This window comes from Arachis ipaensis, chromosome B8 (genome assembly GCF_059453495.1).
Source record: "Arachis ipaensis isolate K30076 ecotype BB chromosome B8, ASM5945349v1, whole genome shotgun sequence".
NCBI classification, from domain to species: domain Eukaryota; kingdom Viridiplantae; phylum Streptophyta; class Magnoliopsida; order Fabales; family Fabaceae; genus Arachis; species Arachis ipaensis.
This window is the reverse complement of record NC_142443.1, coordinates 133,295,307-133,313,047: the sequence shown is the minus strand read 5'-3', so window position 1 is coordinate 133,313,047 and position 17,741 is coordinate 133,295,307. Positions and strand designations below refer to the sequence as shown.

Here is a 17,741-nt window from a genome sequence, read left to right as displayed (position 1 = left end):
AAAGTACACCTCCAAAAATAAAGGTGGTAAAACGGGTCGATCTGTTAAAAACGGCGAATCCGACTAAGATTTAAAATATCAAATTTATGTATTTTATTAAATAAAAAAGTGATTAGTATTATAAAATTAACGATTATATAATTTTTAAATATTTTTTTTCATTTTTTTATTCTTATTTTTCTTTTAGTTATTAACTTTATTTATTTTATTTTATATTTTTGTATATATATATATATATTTAAATTATTTGACTTATTTTTTAAAATAAAAAAATTGACAAAAATTATTTTTAATAATTTTATTAAAATTAAAAATAAAAGAAAATAATGAATTTAAATATCGAAAACAACTCAATTTTTTTGTTATGGAACCCATGAATGTGATATACGTGGATATGGAAATAGAGCGTGCTAAACTAAATTATGGGACAGTTTTATGTGAGTGGCAGGAGTTAGAATTCAGACCCTACAAATTTTGTGTTGGCAAAAATTGCTTAACAAATCGGAGAGTCCGATTGGCAGGAGCTAAAATTTGAATTTCACAGCATACAAATTGGACGGTACGTTTTGTATATATATATAAATTTTTGTATGAATTCGTATTCTTAACTACAACTCAAACCATCCGACAAGTTATGAAGAACTCATATGGTCCGATTTGTGGTGTTCTGACACCACACACAGATCAAACACCTCTTTTCTCCATAACTACGTTTAACCCAATTTTTACTTCCATATTAAAATTAAAAAACGTATCGAAAGCTATATATTAAATTTTTAATAATTTTATTGTATATTTAATTAAATCAGTTCAATTACGATTCAATTTTGTTAAATCATTTAACCATAAATCGATTCGGTTATTTGATAAAATATCCGGTACCTTTGGGGAAAAAAAGAAGCTAATGAAGGCATAAAGGCATCAGCTGGCGGCGAATCTTCTTTATTAATTGTACAGTAATAGAATAATAAACACATGATATTCATCACTGGTCCCTGGTCAGGTTCATTGCACGCATCTTTCCATGCCACTCTTTTACACTGCAAACTGATACTTCAAAATTTAAACTTAAAAAGGAAGAAAACAAAGCAGGGCTTTGGGTCTCAATTCTTCCAATTTCCTCATTTCCGGGAACTCAACCACCGAACCCTAAAACTCAACCATGGCGTCTTGTGGTTCCAACGGAGTTGAATCCCCAAACACGCTCCAATCCATATGTTACAACCGCGGTTCCCTTCAGCTTCTCGATCAGGTTCAACTCATTCCCCTAATTTTCTGTGGAATTCTAAATTTCATTAGTTTTCACGTGCCTTTTTTACTTTAACTGGAAAAAGGTACTCCCCTTTCACAATTTTTTGTTATATTAGTTGTCTTAACTCAAAGCTAATGATTAATTATGGAATAACTTTATCAAATTGTCCTTGTTTAATGGGTTTATTGCACTGGTTAAAAATCAAGAGAGGAAAAGTATGCATTGAGAAGATAAAACTTCACGTTTTTAATACAATAGCTGCAAAACTTTTTAGTTCTTGATTTCTTAACGAATGTTTATAATAAGCGCACATGTTCTTTTTTAATCTGTGATAATCTTGCTTTGATTGTAACATAAAGGTAAAATTAAGTTTTACATCGCAATGTGGAAAACAACAAATACTCTGAAATAGACTGAGTATACTAATTACAAACTAGCATTATGTTTGTCACAACATTTGAACTTCACGTTTCATGAAATTTGGTAAAATAGTCAAATTATATGGATTTATCTAACCAGGGCCCCTAGAGCATTGGTTAAGAAATACAATGTAAATTTTTTGGTAAAACATCTTTTTTGAGAAGCTAAAATTTACATTTTAGTTATCTTTTTTTTTAAAAGATCTTTTAGAGAAGTAAAAGTAATTTTATATTTGGATATCTCATGTAAGTATTTTTTTTATCTATTAATTATGTTTGGATATAACAATAAAAAAGTATTTTTTTGTTTATTTATTATATAAAAATATTTTTTTAAAGGAAGAGAAGATCTTTTTAAAAAAGATGCAAATTTTAGCTTCTAAAAAAAATGATTTTTTTTAGTGTTTTTATTTTTATTATTACAAATTTGCCAAACATGTTAAAAAAAAAAATTTCTATCAACTTAATAGCACTCAAGCAAGCACTAAATGTAGTAAGCATGCTAAAAGTTGAAAAACTTTTCTAATTGTATTATCCATTTATCCTTAGGTAGTGCCTAGAAAAACCCATATGATATACATTTCATTAGTTTTACAATTTTAATTTTCTAGCCTGTATGTGTGCTTGGTCAATGTTTTCTTCAATATTTACATACTGCTGCTACCCATCCTTCTAATGCAGAGGAAGCTACCTCTGGAAACAATTTTTTTGGACATAAAGGATTCTACTGATGGCTGGTAAGATACTATTGTAGTTGATTTTTATAAGAGAGAAACTTTGTCTCCACCATATCTTGTGTGCGGATTTCGGTATTCCGATCTGCATTTATGTATGGTACAACAAGAAGTCAGAATGTGATTGTTGCAGATGTAGTTTTAGTTATTTTTTTAATCTGACTTGATTTTCTGGCTTGTTTTAATTGCATCAACTATCAAGCACCTCTGTGCTGTATTTCAGTAGAGTTGTAACAGTTTCATTCAGAAATGAAGGAAAAAGAGCTTGTAGAAACTAGAATCTTTGTTATGGTCGTCTTTAGGTCTTCTCAATCTATCCAACTGTTCTTGACACTCTTAGGAATGCCATACGGGATATGGTGGTCCGGGGAGCACCTGCTATTGCCATTGCAGCCGCACTCTCTCTGGCTGTTGAGGTGTCTAATCTAGGTTCTTTTAATGGGTCGCCTGGTGATGCTGCTTCCTTGTTGCAAAGCAAGTTAGAATATCTTGTCTCAAGGTACTTCTGAATTTCAATTCTTTTGTATTACTAAGAGAACAACATAATTATTGTTGTTATTCAAATTTCAAAGTATGCTTGGTAAATAGCAGTTGCCATATTGATTTTGACACTCGTCTTAAGAAGTTGAGGTGCTTCCTATGAAGTGCGTTCATGAGTAGTTGTTGTTGTTGTTGTTGTTGTTGTTTTTTTTTTTTTTTTTTTTTTTTTTTTTTTTTTTTTGGGACTCTTTCTCAAGTATGAGCTCTATTAACTTGCTCCTCTCTTCATGGTTCAGTCGGCCAACTGCAGTAAACTTATCAGATGCTGCAACAAAGCTAAAAGAAGTCATATCTAAGGCTGCTGCTACCAGTTCAGAGGCCAGGAGTGTTTTCCAGGTATTGCCAAGATTTATAATGAAGGAATACTTGTAGATAAAGGAAGTTAGATTTCTTACCATTTGAACCATTTGAATCTAAATCTTCTGTATTGATTTTAGGCATATATAGAAGCAGCGGAAATTATGCTTGAGGATGATGTTGCCTCGAACAAAGCAATTGGTTCATATGGAGCAAAGTTCATGCAACAGCAAATGGAGAAACAGAAACTTTCTGTCTTGACCCATTGCAACACTGGAAGGTGCATATTATATGACTTTCCCTTATGGCCCTATTGTTATGTGTGTGTGTGTATTAATATATATTGAAATGGAATGTTTATGTGAGAAAGTGAGAATGCATTAGCAGCCCTTGGATTGTTTTATGCGTCTTCATTAAATCCTGTTTTAAAAACACACAGCGACCCATTCTTTCAATTTGAATGTACACTTCTTACATCTCATCCCATGTCACCTGAATTCGGCTTCTGCTTGTCCTCTTCTTTAATTTGTCACCGACTCCTCCCTAAGTTCCTCATGCTAACCTCCTAGAGTTGTCAGCCCCTTTATATGGTGAACAAATAAAAATATCAAAGAAGTGTATTATTGAAGACTGAAAAATTAAATCTTGGTGACCTCAACTTTGTTCCACTTGTTTTATAAATATTGTTTCACATTTTCCTTTAATTTCTGAGAAATTGGATTAGGAATTGCAAGTTTGCTCTTAGTGGTTGCCATTGATTGGCAATTTGGTATAAATTGATTAGTTATACATTCTGTTCTGTCCAAGTGGTTGAATTAAATCCGTCTTGTGTAATCATATGAACTCTATCAATACTTTCAATATTATTATGTTGGTTACTAAGGTGGAGCTTGTAGGTAAGAGAGTTTTGTTGAATGAATCTGTGTTTTAAGTCCCAAAAAAAGTGGTCAGACAAAAGTGAGAAGCATAAACCAATCTTCTGTATAACGAGTGCTACGAGTTTTGGAAGTGCCAAACATCATACGAGATGGTAAAATAAAATAAGAAGTAATAAAGAAAAAAGAAAAGAGAGAGAAAGAGCCATTGGCATTAAGCAGAACAATCACTATGCAGGGAAGTTTCCCTGCAAAGGAATGGGGCTGGTGCTGCAGTGTGAGCAGATTAGAGGATGAGAAACTACAGAGAAAAAGGAGTGACACTTTAAGGATTGGATCACGTGTCTTTTAAGTATGTTTTATTCTCACTTTCTCACATGAAAATCTCATTCTCATATGATATATGCCCGCTATATATATAGATTTATTTGATTGAAGTGAGGTGTTTAAACTCTCTTTCTGCTTTTTTTTTTTTTTTAACTGTACTTAGTCTAGCCACAGCTGGATATGGTACTGCTCTGGGTGTAATTCGCGCACTTCACAGTGGAGGAGTTTTAGAAAGGGCTTATTGCACTGAAACCCGGCCATTTAATCAAGTAAGCTTTTCTTTTCTTTTCGTTTCTTTTTTGTTTTTTGTTTTTTTCTTTTTTCTTTCTTCAAGTACATTTAGAGCTTTACTGAGACAAGATGCATAAAATTCTGTCACTTGCATTAATGACGTGACTTGAAAACAGAAGTGAACCGCTGTGATTTACGTGCTTTTGGTTAGATATAAACACCCATTTAAGTTCTCCTTTGATCATGTGACATCAATCTAGTCTCATACAAAATTTCATCAGATTTGTCTTTTTGTCCAGAGACAGTTATAATATGTTGAGAAAATGTCTTAGGGACTTGTGTATTACGCGGTTCCCAAAGTTCTACATCGAGTATTATGGGATGCTTGATGTTGTATTAAGGTGTGGTTTTCAACTTTCCATACGTACTTAACACAGCTTTTGATTTAAATGACTAATTTGATGTCACTTTTTATGATTGCCAGGCGTAGTTGATCTTAACTTCGTTTAGAAAACCAAATACATATAATTTTTATAATTGAGAGCTCAGATTGATGTCAACTTTGATTGAAGTATCGAATTAATGACACTTGTATCTTTAGTGTACTGAAATATAGTAGGTGTTTACTCTTTTTGGTTTATGGCCCGTTTTCAAAATTTACGGTATATCCAAAGCACCTGAACATAGTACTGATTGCAAACCCATAAATTTCTCGCAAGGAAAAGGACAGGAAAAATTCCTAGAAGTAGAACTCCTCAAATTTTTATCATCAGAATCAATGAATATCTGTTGGCAATTGTAATGCTGATTATATAGTGCTAGAGTTCGTTGCCATGACCTTTTATCCATTTTAGCATTGAAGAGTAAAGACTCTTGTGGGATTGATCAGCTGAATTAATGTTGAGAACACATTTCTATGCTTTAGTGATGTAGGGCATTTCCTTTATCTATGGTGAGAATCACATAAGATGATATGATTTAAGAGTTATCTTGGTTACTTGCAGGGTGCTAGACTTACTGCCTATGAGTTAGTGCATGATAAAATACCAGCTACTCTTATAGCAGATTCTGCTGCTGCTGCCTTAATGAGAGCCGGACGCGTGGATGCTGTTGTTGTTGGGGCCGATCGTGTTGCATCAAATGGTACACTGAGTCAAATCGAAAATACCCTATCATTTGTTTAATTGTTTTCTAAAGCAAGAAAGACATCATCAGGTTTATCGTTATCTTCTTTCAAATGTCATTGCAGGTGACACAGCCAACAAAATTGGGACCTATAGCGTTGCCTTGTGTGCCAAGTTTCACAATGTACCTTTTTATGTGGCTGCACCGCTGACTTCGATTGATCTGTCACTTTCTTCCGGAGAAGAAATTGTCATCGAGGAGAGATCTCCGAAGGAGTTGTTGAACACACGAGGAGGACTTGGAGAGCAAGTTGCTGCCTCAGGAATTTCGGTATGGAATCCGGCTTTCGATGTTACACCTGCTGGTCTAATACATGGAATCATAACTGAGAAGGTTTCTCTGACCTACCCCCTCTCTTGACTTGCATTCATTTGTATGTTGGATTCATTTGCATTTTGTTTTGACAATTCATGTTCTCTGAGCAGGGTGTCATTACAAAGATGTCTTCGGCTGATGCTTTTGACATAAAAGCATTCATACAGAAAACAGGTTAGGTGGCTGAAGTGCTTTGTACCAATGATGATCCATGCTGGTGGAGTAAGAAATTTCTCAGACATGTAACATTTATCGTGGATTTTAAGTGTGTTTAATGTCATTTGGGGGCATTGTTAATAAACATCTCAATAAAAATTGAGTGAGGATGATGTGAACTCGGATGCATATATGCTACAATGACCCCGTGAGGTTACGTCGTTGAAGATGAGGAGCACCAATGAAACACAGCACATTAACTTACATAATTGTTAGTAGTCGGGGTTTCTCCGATATGTATTTATTAATATGCATCGGTACGGAAAAAAATGTGGATGAATATGAAAAAGAAACACGAATTTCATCATTTTTTTTAAACATGTTATATAATAATATAATAATTGATATTAAAATGTCGTTGTCCTTAATTATAAAATGACAAATACTCTTTTGACTAATTTTCACAAAAGGTTATTTAATTTATTTTCAAAATTACAAAAATTTTTAGTTAATTCTTTTAAAAATTAAAATACTCTTTAGTTAATTATGAGACTCAAATATCATTTTTAAATATTAATTTTTAAAAGAGTAGTATGTCCTTTTAAAGATTAATCTTGCTTTTTTGTATAATAAATAAATTTGAATTTATTCTTAAAAGGGTTAACATCCTTTTTAATTAATTTTAAAATTAATAAATTATTGCTTTTAGTATCAAGGTTCTTCACTTGTTTTAGAAATTATAATTAGATTATGAGACTTTTTTGTTGATTTTAGAAAGATAAAAATAACCTTTTATGATTAATTATAAAAGGACTAACATATTATTTTAGAATTAAAGTTGTTTAATTTGTATTAGACATTAGAAATTTGAATTTAATTTTAAAAAATGTAGATTTAGTTTAGTTAAAAATAAAAAGACAAAAACATCTTTTTAGGATTAGGGTTGTGTAATTATACTAGATATTAGAAATTTGATTTTCATTGTTAAAAATTTTAAAATACAAGCTTTAAAAAGATTAAAATATTTCTTTTAAGAAAAAATTATAAATTGAATAAAATATTCTTTTAGAATTGATGTTGTATAAATAAATTAGAATTTAGAAAACTTTGAATTTCATTTTAAAAGATGAAAATACTTTTATAGTAAATTTTAAAAGACTAAAATACATTATTCAGGATTACTTGGCTTTTTAGGATTAGATTGTTTAAGTGAAGTAGAAAGCAAAAAAAAAATTGAATTTCATTCTAAAATACTAAAATACCCCTTTTTAAGATTAAGGTTGATTAATTTTTCTTACAAATTTGACATTTGATTTGAAAAATGACTAAAATACATTATTTATGTTTAATTTGAAGAAGAGTACAACACCTTTTAAGGATTAAAGTTGTTTAAAAGAATTAAAAAGTAAAAATATAATTTTTTATGTTAAATGACTAAAGTGCCTTTTTAGTTAATTTTATAAGACCAAAATATTCTTTTAATAAATAAATATTCTTTTAATGAATAAAGTCATTTATTTGTCTTAAAAATTAGAATTTCATTTAAAACAAACAAAATAGTTAACCAAATTAACCAAGCACACAAATCAAACAGAATTTTCTTTCTTTTGAAGACTCTTTTATATTCAATCATTCTTTTCTTTTTAGGTAGTTCTAGGAGTGATAAAATGGGCCAAATCTATTAGACTGAAACCTGTCCGTCGATCTAAAATTAGCAATTCATCCAAATAAAAAAACAATTCTATGCTAAAAGATTTTATTCTTTTTTTAGTTATTAATTTCATTTATTTTATTTTACGCTTTTGTATATATGTTCAAATGATGTGATTTATTTTTTAAAATAAAAATGATTCTATTGACAAATATTATTTTAAACAATTTTATTAAAATTAAAAATTTAAAAAAGAATAATAAAAAAATTATATTGTAATTTAACTATTTTTAATTATTATTTTTTATTAATTTTAATGAATTTTATTTTTCAAAAATAAAAAAATAGTCAAGCAGATTAATTCATCGGTTTCCCAATCTGCCATAAAATAAGACGGATTTGTATTTTGAATCCATCTTAATTGGTGGGACACACTGTTTAATGAGTGGGCCTAAGCGGCTGGGTTGGAGCGGAGCGGCTCACTTTAGCACCCTTTTCCAAAGATAAGAATAAAATGTGTGTTTCTAATAATTTTGAATGTGCTCACCAAAGTTATGAAAATCAGTTGGAATTATCTGGTCGAACTGTAAATTGACGAGATTTGCGGTTCGATTAAAAATTATAATTGCCAAATTTAAAAACCGCTGGTAAATTGTCGATTCGATCGGGAGTCAGTCAGTCGAACCAAATTGAGACTCGATCGGTTTTTAAAAGTTTTTCAAATGTCGCTGTTTTTTTTTCATATTTTAAAAAAACCTTTAGACTATGTTTAGTTGAAAGAAAAGAAATAAAAAAATATAAAAAAATTGAATAAATTTTTATTTTTCTTAAATGTATTTAAATAAAAAAATAATATTAAAAATATAAAAAAATAATTTTTTTTTAAATATTAAAAAAAATTTCTATCTTTTTTTTCTTCTCTAATTTTCCAACTCCACCACACAATAAAAAATAATCATTTTCTTTTCGATTTCTTTTTCTCCCTTTTCTTTCTTTTCATTCTCGCTCCAAACAAACATAGCCTAACTAAACTGCAGGACCCTCACTGCCTCACGACCTCACTCACTCACTCCTCCTTCCTCTCATCTTGAGCTCCTTCCTCACTCCCTCACTTCTGTCCAGCCACCGCCCTGTTACCACCGCCGTCGCAACTTCTGGAAGCGGCCTTCCCCACTGCCGTCGTCTCCGCCACCAATTGAACTTCGAAGCCACTATCCCGCCGCGCCTCGTGCCTCCATCGCACAGTCACTGTCCCGCCGCGCCTCGTGTCTCCATCGCGCAGCCACTGTCCCGCCGCGCCAGCTCTGTTCCACCGCGCTCCAGTCCTTCAGCGGCTTCAGCTCTGTTCCATCGCGCAGCTCTTCCCTCGAAGGTATTTTTTATTTTTGTAACTGTAATTGTGGTTTTAGTTTGTTAGTTAATTAGTTAATCTGTGATTTGATTCTGATATTCTTAATTCCAACCTTGCTGCTGTTGATTTTGTTTATTGTGTATTACTGTGTCTAATTATCTATGTTGAGATTAATGGGTTGCTGTGGGTTGCTGTAAGCCTGTAATATTGTGAGAACATTTGAAAATTTTTCTGAACTTTATACCATTTGGATTGTAATTCAAACAGTTTAGAGTGCTACCTTAGGTAAAATATCTTATGGTTCTTAAAAGCTTATTGCTATTGGTGGTTTTGGAATGCAGGGAAGAGTAAAGAACTAGAAGCTAAAACTTATAATAATAACTGTATTTATTATTATTATTATTATTATTATTATTATTATTATTATTATTATTATTATTATTAATAGATGGAAGGATGATGGGGTCTCTCTACATGGCAAATCATAACTCATAATAGTTTGAAGCACTGGTAAATGGTTGAAATGTCACTTTCAATAAACCCAGTTTTTTCTCTATTGATAGTTGTTCATGTGTTTGGCAATAACCAGCACTTGAAAAGGACATTGTTGTTCAGAACAATTATCAGTTGCGAAGGTCATAATAATTTGCCAGAAGATTTGAAACTCAAACCCAAAATCAATGGTTGCCACTTGCCACCCAAAACTAAAATTATTCTGTACACTTATTTTTGTTTAAAATTAAAATATTTGCAATTATTAAAAAATAAAAATGAATGATTAGGCATCCTTCCTTCTTCCCTTTTTCTTTTAATATGTATATTTGATAGAAGTACTAAAGAATTGAACTTAAGGAATAAGGAGCTAAGGACTAAAGTAAAAGTTGAACTGAGTTTGAACATAATTCAGCATCAATGTTTATTTATTCGAGATAAAATACTATTGTAGAACCCAAATAGTTGCACACTGCTTGCCATTCAAGTCTCAATCTATTTACAATCATGTCAGAAAACATGCACAAACATATATGAATGGTGGAGGAGTGTGATTGCAGCCATGTATCTATACACATATTTTATGCTTTCATTTTCTTAATTTGATAACTAATAGCATGGTTATGGGATTGTACGTTGTGGATGAATGGTGGAGGTTGTTCGGTGGTTCTGCTCCATGTTTACAAAATATGGCAGTTAATGTTTGGTTGTTGACAAATTTAGATGGTGACATTTTATGTTTGGTTGTTTGTTTTGTTATTTGATTTTTGGGTTTGTATTTGAATGAGATTATGATATTGTGGTTTATGTAATACTTTTAATTTGGATGATATTTTAAAATTATGTTAAACTATAATTATATTTTAGTGTGTTTATTTATTATTTATTATTTATTATTTTATTATAAAACGATTTTTTCGATTGAATCACAGTCAAACCGGTTAAAGTAATAAACTAATGAACCAGTAACTAAAGCGGTTCGATGATCGATTCGGTTCTCAGAACCTTGGTGCTCACAAGTCGTAACATTGCTTCATTAAAAATATAAAATTATTATGCGTGTATTAAAAAGGATTTAATTTTAATATATTAATAGTATAAATATTTATATTTATTTTTATATAATTATTTAATTATATTTATTTTTTTATGATTATTTATTCAATTAATGTAAAAAATCATATTTGATGCTTCCTTATGTGATTTTGAATAAGTATATAAAACTGTTTTACATACAGTATATTATATAATTTTTTTAATTTGTATTTTATAATGGAAATACGAAGAAAGTTAGTATTCAATTTTTTTATAAAATATTTTTTGTTATATATGAGTTTAATTTGCGGTTAATAAAAATAGTAGTTATTTTTAATAATGTAGTATTACGAGTGATTAGACGCATGTTTAAAAACTGTTTTATACTAACATTGCATCAAAATTAAATTCTATATATAATTTATAAAAATATATCTTTTTTAAAATTTGTACCTTTAGATAAATTATAAATTATCTGGATCTCAACTGATAGTGCTGTCTATTGCTGCTCGAGGAAGAAGCTGTCTGCCGTCGACAGCATCGCCGCCGCATCCGCCGGTCGTCCCTCCTCTTCCTCCACTTCAAATTGGATACTCTCTGTTTCTGTTCCTGTTCGATACTTTCTTTTTTCCCCGGGTTCGTTCCTCTCTTCCGTCTCGTCCCCTCTCTACTTTGAATTTCTCTTATTCTCTCACTCATTTCAGTCACTATGTCTATTTCAAGAGAACTAGTCAAGTGAGATAGTTCATTTCTTAGTTAAAAATATTTCTATAGTATTTGATCATCCCATAGTTGGCATTTAAACCCTTATATGTTACGTTATTTCGTGTCTAGTGACTTAATGTTGTGTTTATTTGTTGAATTTTATGTTGAGTTTGCTGAATTAGTTACATATTTATAGGTACAAGGTTGCTTATATTGATTAGATTTTGTAATCTATTGCATTTGCTGTTTTTCTGCATATTCTTTTATGCATAGATTATTTTCTGCATGTATTTTCAATCTATCGGCCATTTCCCTGCAACGCCATACCGCATAACCCCATGGCAGATTTTTGCTCTCCGCCATGAGCCGCTATCCGCAATCAAAAACTATGTTTGCTAGCTAGCACGCTAAAACTATATTGATTAGATTTCTGTAGTTTGCTTTTCTGAAAATGTGTCAAGGTTGGGAAGTTCTTCTGGGTAGCTAAAGTGGTTTTTGAATTTGTTTTGTATTACCATTATACGCGACTTGGAAATTTGGCTCCGCTGTCCCTTGACCAGTGACTTTGAGACCATGATTTGTATGCTTGATCCCTGTTAGTTATATTACGACAAAATGAATCAAAGAGTATCTTAGATTAAAATATAAAATGTAGCATATGTATCAAGTTTCACATGGTCTAAAATTGAAAGCCTGGTAGTCCTTATAAGTGAGAGACAATCCTTACCTCTTGAGTTGGTTTTTGGGGTAAGTTAGACCCACTTAATTTCTTTCATGGTATTAGAGCTAAATTAAAAATTGTTATTGGGTCACCCTCACACAGTCACACCACAAAGAAATTCAAGTCGTCCTCAAGCTTCACGCTCCACTCCAAGTCCTTGTCTAGTCTTGAGCATTAGGGGATGTATCAAGTCTCACATTGTCTAAGTGTGAGGCAATCCTTATCTCTTGAGCTAGCTTTTGGGGCAAGTTAGATCCACTTAATTTCTTATAATATGGAAGCAAAACCATTTGGTCTCATCTTTCATACCATCTCATATAGAAGTGTTTTTTAGATGGCCTGTCTGATAGTTGGGCTTTGCTTTTGGATAAAATTATTTTATTGAGAAAACTAAATGAAGCTGAAAGAGAAGAATGAAGGCAAGAGGGGACCAACCCCACTTGAATGAAGCTAGAACCTTGCCCTCTTGCGTCCTTTGAATGAAGCCAGAACCTTGCTCTCTCCCTTCCTTGCAAAGAAACCTAGCAATGAGCAAAAAACACATTGAATTAGAAAAACTGAAAGAGTGAGAGTAATAACTAATATGAGCTCCAACTCCCAACTTGACATATATATAGAACAAAGGTAGAGGAGGGAAAAAATTTAAATTCCCATGAATAGTAAATTTCTTTGTGTTTCAAACTTGAAAAGTAGATTTTAAGAAGGTTGATTCTTATTTTGATGTTTGATTTTTTGGTTGTTTCGAAATATGATTATTTCTGCTCAATTCACATGTATATGATTTACTTCATCCATGACTATAACTCAGCTACTTATTATGAATGTGCAGTTGAAAAAAAAAAAAAACTAAGAGCAGAATGCTATGAATCTCCCTTCTCTCACTTACTTCCCTCAGAAACTTGTTCCTCCTCTCTGCTCTGCTCTTACCAACTCCACCAGGTTCAACTAGAATCCATTTTTTTTCAGCTGAGACTTTTCTCAAATAGTTAGATGACAATATTTTATATTATTTATTTTAAAGTTGCATTTTGATAATGTTTTGCATTTGGAATTTTCAGAAGCAGTGGTACTGCTGATAATATTGCTATTGAAGGTTGCAATTTGAAGTTCTCGTTCACAGCAATGAGGCAAGCGAAGGTTGTGCCTGTGCTTAGGGATTGTTCGTTTCGCATTCCTTCTGGGCAGTTTTGGATGCTTCTTGGACCAAATGGGTGTGGAAAATCTACCCTCTTGAAGGTACTGACTGTTAATTTTATGATAATAGTTTGCAACTTTTGATGTAATGCCTTAAGCCGATGTTGCAGATTTTGGCTGGTCTATTGAATCCAACTTCAGGAATAGTGCATGTGAATGAACCCAAGAGTTTTGTTTTTCAAAATCCTGACCATCAGGTTTTTTCTCTTTCTCAGATGTTATACTCTCTCTCTCTCTCTCTCTCTCTCTCTCTCTCTCTATTTTGATTATGTGCTACTTAGTTCTTGAGCTCTTATCAATGGTAGTGTTCTCTCTATTGGCAATAGTGCTTTCTTATGAATTTGAATAATTGAACTACATTTGAATGTTATTTTGATGTTCAGATTTTAGTTACAGATGGTATAATAAAAAACTGTTTCATTCACAAAATAAAAGGGAAAAATGTCACTTTTTTGTTGTTATCAACTTGTGTACACTTAGAAGATTACCTGAAATTTCAATACTTGAATGTATATATATATGATGCATATAAGAAATACGTCAAGCAAGAAGCATTACGCATGTTGCAGGTGGTGATGCCAACTGTAGACGCTGATGTTGCATTTGGTCTTGGTAAGTTCAGCTTGACTAATGATGAAGTAAGGTCTAGGGTGTCGAGAGCCTTGCATGCTGTAGGCCTCTCTGACTACGAGAAGGTATTTGAGTTGAAATAGTTGAACTTTAACCTTAAAACAAATATCCGAGTTAATAATGAAGGAGCTTTCCCTTTGTTGCAATGGGAAGAGATCTGTCCAAACTCTGAGTGGTGGTCAGAAGCAGAGGGTTGCAATTGCCGGTGCTTTAGCAGAAGCTTGTAAAGTTCTGTTGTTGGATGAGCTCACAACATTCTTAGATGAAACTGACCAGGTGATTTATGAATTGTTATATATTACCAATTGGGTAGAGGCTGTGTTACAATATGTTTTTTTTTGTGCTTCCAATTGAATCTTCTATTCATAGTAGTAACTGCGCCAGCAGGAGATAAGATAGATTGATGCAAGAGCAATATATTCCACTAGATAGTATACGGTTTATTTTGGCTGTTTTACTTTATATGCGTCAATGAAAATTTGGTACATCCATAGATCAATGTATCCAAGAATTAATTTAGGTAGATTGATCCAATAATGTACCAAATTTTCCCAGTGAGTGGCATCTAATTATTCAAGTCTGCTCCGGTAACCTGGAATCGTGCATGGATTTGAATCTATTCATAATGCCAAGTATATATGGATAGTTTTGGTGTAAGACCTACACTTTCTAATAGATTGTTTGCGTTTTTGTTTTAAGGTCGGGGTTATCAAGGCTGTTAGAAACTCTTTGGATACATCTGCAGAAGTTACAGCATTATGGGTGACCCATCGTTTGGAAGAACTAGAATATGCAGATGGTGCCATATACATGGAGGATGGGAAAGTTGTCAAATATGGAGATGCAGCTAGCATTAGGAGTTTCATTGAAGCCAAGCAATCTGAATATCTTTCAAATGCATATTAGGTAACAGGTATTACTGTTTTTCCTTGTCTAAATTCAACTTCATATGTGTGGTTTTGTTGGAATTTGTGTAAGACCCCCCCCCCCTTCTTCTTTTCCTCTCTGTTTTTTCCCCCTCATGCATATTACATTGCACATAACTCCGATACTTGCCGGTAGAAGATGTTATTTGTCGGGATCACTAGTTGGAGTCATATGGTAGACTGGTAGTCGATCTCTCTTTACAAGTAATATTTTGTACTCTGGTGCTTTAGAGGGTCAGGGGATGTAAAAGAAACTAAATTTATATGATTGAGACTTCTAGACTATTTTTCACTCTCACTTAATAAAATTTACTAACACTTTCAGTTAAATACATTGCAAAACTTTGATCCTTTTATTGAAGTTTGTCATTCAATTCTTAATGGAGATGATGAATGCTCTGGACCTGAAAATTTTTAAGTGCATTGTTTCAGGAATGTCAAAACAAATGCAGTGATTTTAAGTCTCAAATCTGGGGTTTTGGGTTTTATCTATAATGACCAAATTTGGGGTTTTATTAGTGCATGTGTGTTGAGATTATTAGAATATGTTTCAACAACTTTGAGGTTAGATATAACATGGTAATTGACAACCAAATCATCATTTCAGTTAAGAATTAATGAATGAGACTTAAACCAATAATTTGTTGTAGTGTATTTCATTTCAGTGATGAAAGTGTCATCAAAGTTTCTTTGAGGGATTCATATGTATAAACTTGAAAATTTGATATTCTCTTTTGACACATTTCGATGTCTAACCTTTGTGGCGATGTGATCGAGTATGTAGGGAAGAGGTGAACCAAGAACTAATTATTTTTCAGTTTTTATTTCATCAATGTTGTGTGGGATAGCCGGGGAACTGTGACCGACACTATGAAGATTGGTTAACAGTAAAAAAGTACAAAATAAGCTTAATTTTGCAGAGATGAAGATGTTACTTTGGATAATTGACCTTATTGTTCTAGAATGCATTAAAGATAATAGTTGGGGTAGCGTTTACTGTGGAGAAGATGATAGTATACCAGGGATGGAGGTAGACTTAGCAACACAGTGAAACTCTTATAAGAGATCAACAATAGTTTGAATGCAAATATAAGCTAGTAATCTACACTGAATATTACGACATCGTTTGATGCATTTATCTGAAGTTTGATAAAATTATGTTCTTGCAGGTAAGAAAGGGCAAGAAATTTCGGTTCAAGGTGGAGTAATTGATGATTTGGCAAAGCATTTGATTGAACAATATGGAGTTACAAAAAGATACATTGAAGTTCTTGATAAAACCAAGAAATGAACAAAACATAAAAGTGGTTGTTTGTAACACCCATTTAATGCTCTGCTTGGATGTGAGAGTTGTATGAACTAAAACATGAAGTAACTTAAATGATCAATTTTAAATACTCTTCCAAGTTACAACATTGGTTGATGTTTTACTAAGTGATTAATGATATACAAATTTATGGTTTATATACAAGAAGAAAATATATATTATATTATATTATAGGAAGCAGTTCACGTATACTACCGGACTTTATCCGAATATTTTTGTTCTCATCATTTCAACCATTAAGATTTATAATAAAATATATAGAAGGATAAGATGTAAGTGAATATTTTATACGTGGAATATTTTGTTCGGAGAGCATGGTGAAGCTGTAACTTGTCTTTTCCTTCACCATAAAGTGAGAGAAAATTATAGTCTAATCCTATAATTTGCAGCTTCAACCAGCTTATATTGGAAAGAGCTTAAGGTTGTGATGGACTAGCATGTCCCTTTTCAACAAGCATTAATTTTACTATAAAATAATTATTATTCCAGTAATATTAATTAATGAAAGATCTTTATTCAAAAAAATGTTATATATATATGCTTTAATATTTAAACTTTATTAATATTTACTCAACTTATTTTTATATATTACTCAATTATTATACAATTTATTCACAATAAATACATATCTAATAATTTAGTAATTTGTTATATCTTTTTATTTTAAAGTATTTTTTTATAAGTTTATTTTATAATATTATTTTAACTCCGGCGATTTCCAAAAATACACGTAAATAATTGGAGATTATCACGATTTACTAACAAAGATTTTAATCTAAACCACAAGAGGATAATAAGATTTACATGCAATATAAAACAACACATAAATATTGAGATATGTAATTTCTAAAATGCATAAATCTTGGGAAGATATAGTGGATTACATGTAAAAAAAAGTAATTCCTAAACCATGAGTTGGTACAAAGGTTTATGAACAATAATATTGAGGGAAGAGAAATCTGTGCCATTAATATATCGTAACGTATATAAGGCTTATTTTTTTATATATGAAAAAAATATTAGTATTACACAATAAGATAGATGTTTATGATGTATTTATACTATTATAATAGTACAAATCGTAAATTACGTTCTATTTTTATCTTTTTTTTTTTTTTTTTTTTGAATAACACAAAACGAAAACGGAAGTTGTGTTTTATTTTAAAAATTTTGAAATAAAACCTGTGTTTTGTATTTTAGAAAAGCTCTGCATACAAGTTATTAGGGCTTGTATGCTTTACAAGTTAATTAATGAATAAACCCCCCAAAACACGATGCAAGGTACGTTCTTCTTCTTCTTCCTCTTCCTCTTCTTCTTCTTCTTTTCTTTCGTTTCTTGCCTTCTCTTTCTCCTTCTTCTTCTTCTTCTTCTTGCTGC

General features: G+C 31.6%; 2 protein-coding genes across 8 annotated transcripts; both read left to right on the top strand.

Moving 5' to 3' along the window:
• The first annotated feature begins 947 nt into the window (after positions 1–947).
• On the top strand, positions 948–6,600 carry LOC107613513 (NagB/RpiA/CoA transferase-like superfamily protein). The gene is made up of 9 exons (XM_016315551.3): positions 948–1,252; positions 2,353–2,408; positions 2,746–2,904; positions 3,182–3,281; positions 3,383–3,522; positions 4,608–4,713; positions 5,680–5,818; positions 5,925–6,193; positions 6,286–6,600. The coding sequence occupies exons 1-9, from the start codon at positions 1,163–1,165 to the stop codon at positions 6,352–6,354; spliced, it is 1,128 nt and encodes a 375-aa protein (XP_016171037.1). The 5' UTR covers positions 948–1,162; the 3' UTR covers positions 6,355–6,600.
• A 2,335-nt stretch (positions 6,601–8,935) lies between these two features.
• On the top strand, positions 8,936–16,515 carry ABCI10 (ABC transporter family protein). 7 transcript variants are annotated; one of them, XM_016316120.3, is made up of 9 exons: positions 8,992–9,354; positions 11,382–11,496; positions 13,116–13,225; positions 13,345–13,522; positions 13,591–13,677; positions 14,050–14,175; positions 14,264–14,386; positions 14,810–15,023; positions 16,206–16,515. In XM_016316120.3, exons 3-8 carry the CDS (start codon positions 13,149–13,151, stop codon positions 15,014–15,016), a joined length of 798 nt encoding a protein of 265 aa, XP_016171606.1. In that variant the 5' UTR covers positions 8,992–9,354; positions 11,382–11,496; positions 13,116–13,148; the 3' UTR covers positions 15,017–15,023; positions 16,206–16,515. The 7 variants fall into 7 exon arrangements, with proteins under 7 accessions (XP_016171610.1, XP_016171604.1, XP_016171606.1 ...); XM_088496062.1 differs by having other exon boundaries at positions 9,016–9,354; positions 14,810–15,016; XM_088496063.1 differs by having other exon boundaries at positions 9,025–9,354; positions 11,379–11,496; positions 14,810–15,016.
• Positions 16,516–17,741: the final 1,226 nt, after the last annotated feature.